The following is a 14,706-nucleotide window of genomic DNA, read 5'->3' on the forward strand; positions in this document are numbered from 1 at the left end:
CTAATCTCTGCATTAGCAATGCTGAAATATGCTCTGAGTGGATAAACAGTACAGGCAGTTGTTTCTGTGTTCTCACAGCTGTTCATGTTGTAGTTTGTCTATTGTATGAATTAACCTGACTTATCACTAATGGCATTGTTCTTTGGATGAAATTGTTCCTATAACTTCAGACTAAAGTTGAGTTCAGATGTTTAATGAATGTTCTAAAAACATTTCCATTTTTTTTTGTAGTCTGAAAAATAATTATCTTCGTTTGAAATAATTTGAATTTCGTGGAAAGATGACATATATAATGACTCAAAACCAACAGGCTTCAGAATGATTCTCAAAGCAGTAATTGGAAGCCATGGGAGAAATTAATTAGTTGTAGTGTTAATACAATATATTGTCAACTAACCTGCAATTAAGTTGACTTGATTTTGTTAATTTCATTAAGGTTTTTAAAACAAAAGTAAGAGCAATGAGATTAATGACAGCAGAAATCTTGGGTTATCTATTTTCTGTCTTATCAAAAGGGAATTGGAACAGAAGGCTTATGGTCAGCTTAGAATATCAACTAAAGTAAGGAATCAAATATGAGAGACAACTGTCACTGTGATGATGACAGTTGTCATGGCAGTGTAGGTGGAAGGCTGAATTGATACCTGTACTGGGAGATAATGGAAACATATAAATCATGATTTAGAAATTGTCCTCGGAAAGGTTACATCCATCCATCCATCCGTCCATCTATCTATCTATCTATCTATCTATCTATCTATCTATCTATCTATCTATTTTTTTTTAATGCAACCGATAAATGAATGTATTGCTCGTGACATTTTGCTCCATAAGGGAACTATAGCACTCCCTCATTGATGTAAAGTATATATTGATATTTACCTCCCTTTAATGTATGGCTACTGGCCAGTCAAAAATGAGCAATTTTGGCAGGTATCAACAAGACAGATGAGTTTATATGTGAAAGATATTTTAAAGTATCACTATCATGAGAAATTTTCTCATAAATAAACTACAGTGAAAACTGAAATGTGGGATTGTCTATGAAACAGATGCCAGAGTGTTTTTTAATGCCTTTTAGAAGTAGCACTTTAAAATACCATCTTTACTGTTTGCTTCTTGTGGAATGTAACCATTCTGTAAGTTATGATAACTGTTCTTCACATTTTAGGTAGTTGTTTACATATAGACCTGTAAAAATGACAAATACATTATATTGCCCAAACAGATGTTGACTCATAGGTTGTTTGAAATATGAGCAGAAGTATTGTTATAAGGTGGCTGAACCATTCAGTAGGTGAAATCTCCAAGAACTGGAAACACTAAATCTACACATAGTGTTATTTGCAAATATGAACTCTTTCACTGTGTCATTATTGAATTAACTTTTTTTTTTCTTGTAATTATTTTGAATTGACTATTCTAGAGTTGTATCTAAGGGTTTTTTTAATATCTTTTTTCCCTTTTTCAGAGTCAATTGTATATGCATCTGACTAACTACTCTGTCAATAAACATAATGAACACTTTGAACGAGATGAAACAGAAGACAAAGGAAGCAAACGCTCCATAAAATGGTTTACTGAATTTCTAGAAACAAATAATCTGGATGTCTCTAAATTCTGGAGTGATATTTCAGTAAGATAAAATTAATACACTTTATTTTGTATATGTATATTCTTAGAAAATTAATTGTTTCTGCCATCTGCTTTACTGGAATCCAGAATGATTTTTGAAACTTTATTAATCCAAATTCCCAGCAATGCATGGAACACAGGACATTACTATAAATGATGATTATATTTTTAAAAGGCTAAATTTAGAGTTTGATTAGAAATTAAATGTTAAACTTTTTCTGAGACACAAAAGCCCTTTTAAAGAATTATTCACATAAATAATGTGATAGAAAGGAACCATCCCATTTAAATTCTTGGAGTCTTTTCTAGAGTATGAAGTTAATTTTATGTGTGAATATTTACAAAATTGTAGTCAGCAGTGCATATGTCTGTGACGTGGAACCTGTGTCACTGAAGTCAGTTGGTTACGTTACAGGTGTCTTTAGGTGAGGAATAGGCCTAAGATTGTTAGAGCTTGGGCATCATCTGTACGTGTGATTCTGAGAATGTTTATTGAAAATTGTATTGCAAAATGAAATGGGTGAAGATTGGCTATGCTATCCTTTGTTCCAAATATACCTTTAGCATTGAAGTTATTACGTATCTGAAAGTGCATATGAACTATGAGCAGTGTAACAATGTACTCTAGAGCTGTATAAAACGTCTGTTACTCCACACAAACAGTTTATTTATTATAGACCATATATTTCATATTTTTTGAGTAGTATCTTTAATAATGACATTCCAAAGATTAAAAGTATAAAACATGTTAGTTCAATATATACTGGTGTCTTCTCTCCTGAAGAATTTTTCTGAACAAAATCCCTACAGGAGTTAGTAGTGAAGACTCTCATTGTTGCCGAGCCACATGTTCTTCATGCTTATCGCATGTGCAGGCCAGGGCAAGCACCGGGAAGTGACAGTGTCTGCTTTGAAGTCTTGGGATTTGATATTCTGCTGGACAGAAAACTAAAACCATGGCTCCTAGAGGTAAACATGCTTAAACTAATGTAGATTTTTAAGAGTAAAGTGAAGTAAGCCCCAGCTGAATCAATACCTACGTAAGAAAATTCCCAAAGAAAATCTGCGTGTTGAAGGAGGTGCTGTTGTTGAGTACATAGATAATGTCTTTTCTGCAGCATCCATATGAGAACACTGCCTTGCAGTGATTTTTGGAGACTGAGGTAAAGGTAATTGTCTTCTTGAAGGAATATTGCATTTCAGATGTTTTTTGAAAGTTTTACTAAGAAATGTGATGTCAATCTAGTTGTTATTGTAGCTGAAGGACCTTGTTTATAGCAATTGGGTGCTACATAAATTTCCTTTATGAGTATGGCTCTGTATATGGCTTTGGCAATTTTTATGAATGCATGGTCTTAATTTTCTTTTTTTTGGGATATGTGTTCTTTTCCTCTCCTGTGGCTTTTAAAAGCACCCACAAAAACAGAGGAATCTAACTCAGTATACATGAAATGCTGTGAAACAGTTGGCTTGAGTGGACTGGAAGAAACGTTTTTCCTCTGACTTGTTACTGGTACAGTTAATCTTAAGTGATGCTTCAACACATTTTCAACCGGGAATGTTTGAGGTTTGTCTATTGTGTCTCTTTAATTACACTACTAATAACATACACATGGAGTTCACTTGTCATTTTTCAGATTGTCTTTTATCATTTTGTTAACTAGTTGGGAGGCTGTACCGCTGGAGGAAAAAAGCAAAATGTGTTGTCTGACACTAAATCATGAGTATGATTTGGCTGCTGATGAGCAAAATGTACACAATTAATTTACTGAATTATAACCTTGTTCTCAGGCCATTAATACTGTCAAGAGTTGTTTTGTCATGCTTATTTCTCTCAGGAATTCAGTATAATTTTCATTAGAAAAATATAAATTCCTTCACTGTTGCCATGCAGACATAGGCATATTTGTTGGCTTTGATGTGCTAGCCAAAAGTAGCACATGACATGAACTTAGTTGGTACTACATTGACATTTTATCTTTTTGTCAAGTAAAGCTTGCTGTCCCTTTGATTTAGTTCTACACTTCCAGATTATCCTCTATAGGTTGCCTGTATCTTGCATGTAAGTGTATGTAGTTAAGCACAGACTGATGTTGGTGTATGTATGCATTCCATCCAGCCATATAGGAAATGGTGCCAGACCTCTTCTACGGTGAATCAGCCATTCTGGAGGACACTCCTCTATGTCCATGGATGTTTACATGCAGTATGGAGATTTTAGGGGGTTTGATTCACCATTTATGGTAATGGGGCTCATAGGAGAGTGATACTATCCCACATGCCCTGTTTGTGAGGGAGAGATCTCATAAAGTAATTAATGCTGGTCTGGTATTTTCAGTTGCTGGAGAATAATGCAGGATTTATGGTTGTGCACCTGGTTATTTTTTTAAATGCATAAGGCTAGTTATTTCCTTTTCTGCTTTTGGTGATACAGGTATCCTTCAACGTATTTTGCCAGATGTTGAGCTAAACTAACAGAAATTTCGAACTTTGAAACTTAGTAATTCAGTTTCTGTACTCATCCACTAATTTTTACTCTCAGAACAAATACACAGTATGGATATATGTGCACACTCTATGCATACTATACATAGCGTATTCAAGATCAAATATGCAGTGTACATTGTACATATGTGTGTGTGTATATATATATATGTTTATCTTTCTTTTTTCTTCGTTAACACAGTTCTGGCTTCCTCCTCAGATTTCCACTCTTACCTTTTCCCACCATTTCACTCTTGGCAAACCCCACTCATGGTGGTGAATCATTCTTTCTAACAGCAGTAACAAGTACTAATCGCAAGACCCTGAATGTTCCCAGTGTTGTGGGAAAATTGCCAAAATTGGATTAGGATGGTAAATCTAGTTTCATGTTCCCATAGCTCATGCAGCTTTTCTGTTATAAAGATAGCTTAATAAACTATTATAAGAAATAAATTGTGTAACATTATAATGACTCTGGTTTCCTGAGATGACTTTTGTTTATATTGCCTTGCTGCGGTTTTGTTCTCCTGGTCCTTAATGCTACAGAACTTCCGGAACATTCTACCGAAGTGAGGGCTGTGGGAAATACGTGATTGCCATCTTGTGGCATCTCATGTTTCTGGCAAGGGTCTGTGCAGTCCCAGCAGCCTCCATCCTTTCTGAGCAGCAACAACTACCTACATCTCCCTTCTGTTCCCAGAAAATCCAGTTTTACTCTTTTGGACCAATATTTCCAAGCTATGTTATTTTATGTACATAGGAAAATCATACAGTTGAAGTTCTAGGATGGACTTCATCTTATTCAACCTCACTATATCCAATTCAGATCACAAAGTTGTGATCCACGAGAAGAAAATGTCATTTTAATAACTGCTGTGGGTGTAGGGTACCCAACTTTGCTTGTGATTTATGTGGGTGAGAGAAGCTCACCTTATACACAGATCCACAAATTTGTTACTTAGTGTAACTGAACTAGGAAAATCTATTCAAAACTTAAAGGACTTTGGACATCTTAGGCCAAAGTATCCAATTACTGCTAATTCCTATTAATGAAGTAGTTAAAGCTCACATACAGAATCTTTCTGGTATTTACTTTCTCTTGTGGTATGTTTACCTTGTCTGTGCCCCTGGAGACCCAAAGGCCAACAAGGGGCAGGAGAACTCTATGTACTTCTCTGAAAAAAGATGGGGAGATGGGGAGGTGGTTATAGCAAGTTGTCAGTGTCTTGTATTCTTCACCAGGAAGAACACACTGTTGATGGTGAAGGCTTCTTTGTCTTTGGCCTTAGCTTCACTTAGGGTTGGTTTTATTCATTTGCTGCCACCATACACTTATCGGCTGTTCATTCACTGGCCTGAAATTTTGCTTTGTCTCCAAGTTTTGCCATAAAGGGTTTGTTTTACATTTCTTCGATTCTGCTCTGTGTTCTCTTTGTTATCTCTAAACCCAGTGGCGTCTGGTTCCCAAGGTTGCATTCCTGTAGTGAGCACAACTTGGCCACTGTGATCAGTGTGGATCTCAGAGTCTCTGGAGTATCAAGACCTTCTCTATGATCATTGCTTGTACTTTCAGGGCCCCTCATACAATCCTGTTTTTGCCAACAGTCTTCAACATGTACCTTCCTGATCAAATTACTGATGTTATATTAATACAATCAAGTCATGTGTGTGTCCTGGTTCTCAGGTCATCGAACTCTAAATGATTGTCTCTCAGCAGATAGATACATGTATAATGCTTTGATAATCAGTTGCTATGAGTACCTGTTCTGACAGTACCACTGGTATGTTCTTTTTGCTCTCAAGGAGTAGCAATGAATCCACTAAGCACACATGGCTTTAACTGGCTCCATATTTGACTTCAGTAGCAACTCCTACTCTTTACAATTTTTCAGTGAATAGAGAGTGAAAAAGTGTTCAGTTTGATTTAACATATACGTTGTTACTGTGGGCACTTGTCCAAAGAGCTGGTTTAGCAACTTGCTTCTGTCTGGTGGTCATGCCTACTGGGTTCTTGTTGCTGTTTGAAGGAACAACTCATTTACCATTCCAAGCAAACCATAATTTTACACTAAATCAGCTGACAGAACTTCCTCATGCAGGGACTTTGCAAAGCTTGGTCTGATGCAGGGAAGAAGGAAGTGACACGAAGGCAGGACTGGGAGCTGGGCAGCACCGGTCCTTGCTGGCAGCCTGTGGTTGCACTGGACTAGGTTCAATGTGAAGCTCCACCTGTGTGAGGCAGTTCTGTGGTGCTTCGACTGATCAATGTACCAGCTGCAAGGTCTTGCGCTTCTGTCCCCTGTTGAAGACATGCTCCCTGCCCTGTGGCGGCACGGTTGCCTGTAGGATTGCTTTCTGAGATGATCAAAGACCAACGATAAAAATAATTTTTGGTGAGGTTAATATTCATGTGGATAATTGGGATCAGCTTCCTCCCTTTCTGCAAACCCCTGTGCCAAGACAGTGAAGTAGGCTGAGTGTGACAGCTTGGATTTGTATTAGTTTAAACTGCCATGGAAAAGCAGCCTTCTGCTTAAGCTGAGAAAAAGGGGGTTAGCACTCTCACAATTTGTGAAGCTTAGAAATGAGTGATTAGAATGAACTTCATGATTGTTTCTAATAAAAAATCTGCTCAATGATAGCCACTAACAGCATTCCATATAATAGGATTTTTATGGCTTATTATTTTTTTTGCTTTTTGAATTCTATTGTTAGCAGTCTCAATCACTTTATTAAAGACTGAGATCCCTTCCAAAACATTCATGCTGTCCTACAGATTGAACAGAGATTAAATCTCTGTTTCTGAAAGGATGTAATATTTTATTCATTTGATTTTAAGTTTATAAAATCATTCATGTAATCTGTCTTTATATTTGAAAGGTCTTTTCAGTAGATATGTGACAGTGGAAAATTTCTTTTCCTACTCCATACTAACAGGCTGCAGCAGTAGGAGGTGAGAATATCCTCTTTGACTGTTTTGGTAAAGAGGTGAAATGCCAGGCTGAAATTTATCCTATGTCTTTAGTGTCCGTCCCTTCTGTAACCAGTGCTGCTCATTCACTGTCAAGGTGAGATTCCTGCCTCTTATTAGCTCCCATTGCTCATGGGTACATTTTTACACCAGCCTGGAAGGTGTTCCTAGAAATGTTGATGCAGCTACTTCATTATCCTCCCTCAAAGCTTTCCAGAAGCTGACATTCTTCTGCAGGGGCTCCAGAGCTTGGCAGTGATTATGTGGTGGTAGGTTGAGACTCCTGGCTGCTCATGTCTGTTATTCAGTCTCACTGCTTCCCAGTTGTGTTTCCCTTGTTCCTCTATACTTATGGTAACATTTTTAATCTCTTATCTTGTATTTAGCTTACAAGATTTGCATTACTGAGACTGTTAATTATTTTATATTGTCACACTATGTACTGATTTAATAACTTAGTTCTCTTGGTGTTGCTGTAAAGTGTATCTGAATAGTTCTTTTAAATATACTTTAGAAGACCTTGAATTAGAGCCTGTTTCTCTCCTTATATAGCTGTTACTTTCGAGAGAGGTATTCAAAATTGTTATAAGACTGGGAATTAGGAAAGAGTTTAACTCTTCCTGTGCTGGACTGCCACAGCATGGCACATAGACTGTTATAACACTTTCAGCAGCGCTTTGCATGGTAACATTTGCAGCAACCAAGAACAGATTAGACTGTATTTTCAGTGCTGGTACTTGAATAGTGTTCATTTTAAGTGTCTGGAAAATTGGTGGCTGAAAGGTACATGTCTTGGCTCCCAATATCTCTAATACTCATGCTCTATTTTTTTAAAAATACAAATGAAAATGAGCTTCTCAACATGTGTTCTATTAATCTCTGCTGTATTTGAAATAATGGTTTCTCCAAAGCCTGTTACAATAGATGTGTTCCCAGTGAAGGTGACATTCCTGAGTCTTCTGTATCTTTGTTTTTTTCAGGTTAATCGTGCCCCAAGCTTTGGAACTGATCAAAAAATAGACTATGACGTAAAAAAAGGTGTTCTACTAAATGCATTAAAGCTTCTCAACATACGGTAAACTTGTCTTCTTTTCTGTAATCTGGCTCTCTTTCTGTTGCTTTGACTTTTTTTATATATATATATATTTTTTTAAATTGACCTGGACTAGGAGAAAAGACCATGTTTTTCCACCTTAATATTTTTCAAATGTAGATCTTTCTCTTGCTGTCAGTTTTGCTATTAAAATTAACCCGAATTTAATTTTTCCTCTTGCTCATGCGCTTGCAAAAAAATGAGCGGTAACTTTTAAACTTTGTTTGTTTGTTTGTTTGTTTTTTAAACGATTTTTCAAGCAGGTCTCAAAGTGCACATAGGAGTCCAGTCATGGACAGGTGACCACACAGGAAATTGTCCTTGGCGATACTTTCACATACAGTCAAAAGCCATAACCCTCTACAGGAAAACTTCGTAGTTGGGCTATGTTGGAGAAGATTTGCACTTCAGGAAAATAGATACAACCATGTTTGTACATGAAATTACAGTCCAGAGTCATTGCAGTGCACCTTAAAGGGTGAAAATCTTTTAGCCATAAAAATTAATATTTTTAAAAAGTTCCTAATGAGTGTTTAAATTCTAATTTTATATCAGAAAGTGCACATGACTGACTGAAAAATACAGGTGATATACTTGAGATGAAAGTGCAACTCATTTCTCTTGCGTTGAATTGACATATCTTAATATCACCTGTGTTTCAGGACAAGTGATAAAAGAAGAAATTTAGCTCAACAGAAGGCTGAGGCTCAAAAAAGACTGTATGGTCAAGGTTCAATGAAAAAACTGTTGCCAGGATCTTCAGACTGGGAGAAGCAGCGCCACACACTGGAAAGGAGAAAAGAAGAACTGGTAGGAAGGAAAAAATGTGCAATTCCTTGCCAGTGGATTGTGCTCTTTGTTTTTAATTGCCTTGTTTTCTTGATATGTAGAAGGAAAGACTTGCACAAGTACGTAAACAGATTTCCAAAGAGGAGCATGAAAATAGACACATGGGGAACTACAGGTAACCATTTTTGACTGTATTAGTGGGAACTATTCAATTCATTCTTTAGGAATAATGGAAACAAGTATTTATGGTAGATTATAATTTTCTGCCAAAAATGTGTAGGCATTTATAGAAAATATACACATGTGCACCAAGTAGTGAAGGTTTTTTTAAATACAGCTCATTTTTTTATTCAAAATTTTTGCATGCACTTAAGAATTTATATGATACCCATCACTAGTGTTTTTGCAAGATGTTTGCTTGAAAGACATGATTGTTCACATTCAGTGTATCAAGAGCCATGACTGTCATAATGGACCTTTGTGCAATTACATATCATGATTCTTATCTCTAGGGGGGTGGCAATATAGGGATGTGAGTGTTCCACTATAAAAAAGTCAAATCTGAGTATTGCCCCGTAAAAAAACAAATACGAGTGTTATCTGTGGGGCTTGCCAAGAATTCAGAAACTTTATTTGTACTTCCATTATTTTAGATAAAATGGCATTTGTAATACTGTATTCATATTTCTACACTTTGATTTCAGATCTTAGTAGGCTTAAACATAAGTATCTTCAGAATCCTTAGCAAAATACATTCAAAAGGAAGTTTTAACTTATTGGTTACAATAGGCATTGGCCAGAAAACAAGAATTTTGTTTTATGAAGTTTTTATTATTATTTATTGATATTTGCTTCAATAAAAGTGCAAGCAAGGCCTATGGACATTTGGTACCAGGGAGCCTAAGGCTGTGGAGAAATGATGGGTGGGTTTGCCCACTCTTTATAGCATTCATCCAGTGCATGAGAGGTCTGGGTTCACATCCTTTATTCTGAACTAGTCAAATTGCCTTTATTGATGTTCTTCACCGCTGCTTTTTTGAGCAGATATTCTGTGTTACCAGTAAAGTTCTTGTTTAAACAAATAGAAGTTTCTGTGAAAGTTTCATTTTTGATGAATTAACTTTTTGATTACAAAACGTCTTTCTTTTTAATATATTCATCTTTAAATACATCCTTTCTTGATGTATGTGTAGCTGAACTAGTACATCAAAAAAACCCTCACAATGGAGCAGTTATTTTCATGCTACGTAGACTATCATGATGCTTTAATACATTTTGGTTTTTCAGTAACTTTGAAGTCAAACTTTTTGACTGATCACATTTTGGGTTGCTCATTCAGCTCTCGACTGAAAAGGAGTCAAATGTTCTTTTTATTTAGCTTTCGGTTAGTGTAAATCAATAAAAATCCAAAAGTATTTCTTTTCCTTGTGAAAAAGTGCAAGTATCATTTCATGAAGAACGTGCATATGTAAAAGGGCAAAACGGCTTTGTGTTTTCTTATTGCCTTGTGTTTGCAAAAAGGCTGAAGAATCAGCAGAGCCTGAGAAGTAAAGGAATCTTGGCTAGAGATGCAGAGAAATTTTATCTGAGCATTATGCAGTCTTTTCTCCTAGTGATGTTGTCCTACAAGCAGGACTAGCTTCTGTCAGGCATTGCCAGAGAATCATGGAAATTCTGGGTGCTGGTGTTGCTGCATGGATAAATATTGCTTTCTGAATAAAAATCCAGAGAAACCTCAATCAACCTCAGCAGGCTTTGATTTAATCTATGGATTAAATCAGTTCAGCAACTGGCTTAGTCAGGTGTCTGTCTGGAAGCACAACTGGCCCAGTGATGCCAGAAGGAGCCCTGGGGTGCTCCAGGTAGGAGCTCTGCATTCAAGCATTTGTGAATTCACAAGGGACTGAAAAGAATGTACATGACTGTGAAATGGCCTTTAACTGCCTTGTGTTTTTACATATATTAAAATGAATGTCCTTTCTTTGAAGTATTGTTTCATAGCACTTTTTTAGCGGTAGAATCAACACCATTGAAAAGTGTTGACCGCAGCTAGATTAGAGATCCTACAGGTATTTTATGCAAACTAGAACCATCTTTGGTTTGCTGTAGAACTGCCCCGAGTTTAATGAGATCATAACAATCCTTTTTTTATTGCAACAAAATCATCATGAGAGATATTTTTTCTAGGAGGAAAAGACTGAAAAGTAAGGAGGAGGAAGTAACTGGTAAAAAGTTCACAAAAGATCCACAAAACCATAATGCCAGTAAATATAGAAATGGCACCTGTGCTTTGCACCATGCAGGCAGAATTGAATTATGGATTACTCCCTACAATACACTAGAAATTAGTCGTCCACCTTCATAATTTCTGGCGGTGTTTCAGGCATTCATGACAAATGGATTAGAATAGTTTTATTCAAAGCTCATTGTTGCTCAATGAGTGTGAATACATCACTGAGTCCTGTTTCACGTATTGTCATAACCTCCCTACCTGTGATATTAGAGAATAATGGCACAGCTGCTTTAATGGAAAAGCAGGGTGACCCTGTACATCCGTATACCAGAAAGTTTCTTTTCTTGTACTATCTGTTTCTTCCTGTTCATTATTTAAAGCATTAATACGCAGTCCATATTCAATCTTTAATTTACGTCATGCTCATTAACTCAATGCAATTGTTCAGATTTTCACTGTTTTGTGTATTTTTATTGCTAATAAAATTATTTTGTGGCTCTGAATTTTACATGCAATATTTTATTAATGTTGTTGACACCTGCATGCATCATTCATACCCACTGAAATTTCAGGGTGCTGCATAACAAAGTTTTGGTATATCTCCAAAATGACCTGCATGGTATTTCTTTTGACTGTCTAATTGCTGACTTAAACATGAATGTGTTCACTGTGTTAAAATTAGATGTAGAGAGCAATGTACAGAGTATATGTTTTATGGTATGATATTATATAATTATTATAGCTGGGCTGCATGTGCATGATAGAAGACACTGTATTAGCTGCATTATTTTTGTTCCTAGTGTGATAAGTAGCTCAGCTTGTGTCTTAAATGCAATGTTTTTTTCCCCTATTTTAGGAGAATTTATCCTCCGGATGATAAGACATTACTTGAAAAGTATGAGAGTTTGTTAGCCGCTGCTTTCCAGACATTTCTTGCTGGGAGAGCAGCTTCACTTCAGCGGGAAATGAATAACCCTTTAAAAAGAATGAAGGTACTGAAGCCCAAGAAGTACTGACTTCCTTTTTCCATGGAATTCATGACCTTGTGGATTAATCTCACAATAATAATGTGTGATGTCTAATAAATAGCATTTGACAGTGTTTCCATCATTTTATTATTATTCTCTGTGCAACTTGTGGGCCAGATCCTTGAATCTGGATGAATGGCAGTGAACCCAGGCTGGAGACAGGCTAGATGGCTTTAAGCTACTTTACCATTTCCCTGATGCTCAGCCTTACCCCTGGCCAAACCAGAGGTTGGCAGAAACTACTTAGGAGCTGGTAATTGTCTCCTCCTTCCTCCAGTGATGTCCCCAGCCTGTTAATCCACTTGTACAGACTGGAACAAGAGATACAGTGAAACCAGCTCCACTAGTTTAAGGCATCCAAAAGCTCTGCCTGATTGCCTACTTATGCAGAGACAGTAGGGAAATGGCTATAAAATAACCAACTAAGGTGATTTCATTTGAAATCTGAGAAATAATTTCCCGTCTTTGTAGTTGGCGTCATCCAGCAGCTTTACAATAATCTTTCTTCAACCTTTTCTTTAGACTTTTCTCTTTAATAAATTTTAGACTTGATTTTAACTTCCAGTTTCATGTTGATTGCAAGCAGAGGTACATGCATCAAGTGAAATACTTTTATGTCATCCTGTGGAGGGATTCATAGTCTTATTTCAGGAATTAAAAATCAAAGTAATTTCAAATTCCTACCACTCGGTGCTTGAATTTCAGAAGGGTAGCATATGTCCTGCTTTGAATTAATTGTTGTGAAATTCTCACTTCTAGGAGGAGGACATTCTGGATCTTCTGGAGCAGTGCGAAATAGATGATGAAAAACTGATGGGAAAATGCACAAGGCAGCGAGGACCTAAGGTATTTGACTTTTACATTTCACTCTGTAGAGAAGTAGTCTGGGAATTTAAAGTGGGGAGTTCAGTTAACTGATCCTGCTGGAAGTTTTCTTCCTCAAACTGCCATTAGCCTTTTTTTCTTTTTTCTTAAGTGTCCAACTAAAACCCATTAAAATTTTAACTGAATATGAGATCCTTCTTTTCCTCTCTAAGCTATTTTGAGGAATTATCATGCATGGCAACAACTGTTTTACGAGAGATTGCTTGATTTCCGTGTGTGAAATTATTTTTATATCCATAGCCTATCTCGAAAGAATGCTTTCATCTTTAATTGATTAGTGCCACTAAGGAATTTTGAGATCATGGGATAAAAGGCACTATGGAAGCTCAGAGAAGTAGTTATGATTATGATGTGTCTGTAGCTTGCTTACTTGCTAAAAGGGTTGTACAGTATATCTTGGAGCCTGTTTCATATCCAAAATCTGCTTTTAAAGTGAATGTATATTATTTTTCACTTAATGCTTTCTGGTCGTGTGCCTAGTTCATACAAGTCTTTGCCTTAAATAGCCTGCATATATCTGTAAGCCGGTAAAGAAAAATAGTTTGGGCTTGGCTAAATTAAGTATGTTTCTTATACCCTGCAAACATTTTAGGTCAGGTCTTCTTGGAAGAGCCTACATTTATGTTCCTGAGCTCTGACGGATTTGTTAATGGATGCATGTAAATCTTTTTACAGCATTTTATGTTTCTGAGAACATGGTGTACAAATCTGGGCATTTGTGTACAAAATAAATGCTGACAATTGTCCCAAGCTTTCAGGGATACTTTATATATGTGCAAGAATCCTACATCTCACTACAGGCGTGCATGCTGGAAAGAGGATCTGCATACCCAGCCTGACATTAAGATGGATTTGCAGGAACCTCATTACAAATATGGGAATTTTGTGAGCTAATGCCTTAACAGTGATGGATTCATTTAAAGAAGGGCAAAAAAAATCCAGCCCACCCTAGGAATATACTCAATCCACATTCTTCAGGGATTCTTTTCCTTGGGGTTTTGTTTTCAGTTCTTTAATGTAGGATCACTTAATTCAAGTCTAACATCTCAGTCACATTTTTGCTTTTGCCAGAAGCCTGTCTTTTCCCAGCAGCACTCTGAGAGCATCTATTTGACTGGCTGTGTGCACACAGACTTGATCTGTACTATCTCTGCACTGGTTGTACACAAGCCATTCCTGTGCTGGAGGCCATAAACATTTAGTACGGAACTGAGTCCAAATTGAGAAACCTGTCTTAATTAGATTTGACATGAAGTTTGATCAATTTATGAGTGAAACTAAATGACATGGTCTACTTTTAAAGCAGGCCAATGGGTTCCATAGCTTACAAGCTGCTATACCAGTACAATATTGTTTGCACTTATGGGAGAAATTAAAAATTGCTTGTGACCAAAATCCCTACTTTTTTTTCCCCATAGCGTTGATGCAATCTAAAGGGAAGGCAGTGAAACTAGCTCATCCAAGGAGATCGTTTCTTTTCCTTCCAGTGTACACGCTCCATGCTGTACAGGGTCTCTTTTCCTGAATATTTTTTAGGACCCTGGTATCCTTCTCAATCGTTTAAACCATGGCTACAATGAAGCCACGT

The 14,706-nt window shown here is 36.7% G+C and overlaps 1 protein-coding gene across 7 annotated transcripts in view; it reads left to right on the plus strand.

Annotated features, from left to right (window-relative positions):
- TTLL7 (tubulin tyrosine ligase like 7) overlaps positions 1-14,706 on the plus strand; it is a 65,551-nt gene that overhangs the window by 30,077 nt on the left and 20,768 nt on the right. For all 7 annotated transcript variants that reach the window (XR_010651686.2, XM_071810499.1, XM_065842488.2 and 4 more), the window contains 7 exons: positions 1,472-1,636; positions 2,446-2,604; positions 8,071-8,165; positions 8,846-8,993; positions 9,074-9,147; positions 12,062-12,197; positions 12,993-13,079. Coding sequence is in view for 6 of the 7 variants with exons in the window: in XM_071810499.1 (XP_071666600.1) it covers positions 1,472-1,636; positions 2,446-2,604; positions 8,071-8,165; positions 8,846-8,993; positions 9,074-9,147; positions 12,062-12,197; positions 12,993-13,079 (864 nt within the window). In the remaining variant the exon portion in view is untranslated. The remainder of the gene's footprint in view (positions 1-1,471; positions 1,637-2,445; positions 2,605-8,070; positions 8,166-8,845; positions 8,994-9,073; positions 9,148-12,061; positions 12,198-12,992; positions 13,080-14,706) is intronic.

This window comes from Patagioenas fasciata, chromosome 6, assembly GCF_037038585.1.
Source record: "Patagioenas fasciata isolate bPatFas1 chromosome 6, bPatFas1.hap1, whole genome shotgun sequence".
Taxonomy (NCBI): Eukaryota; Metazoa; Chordata; class Aves; order Columbiformes; family Columbidae; genus Patagioenas; species Patagioenas fasciata.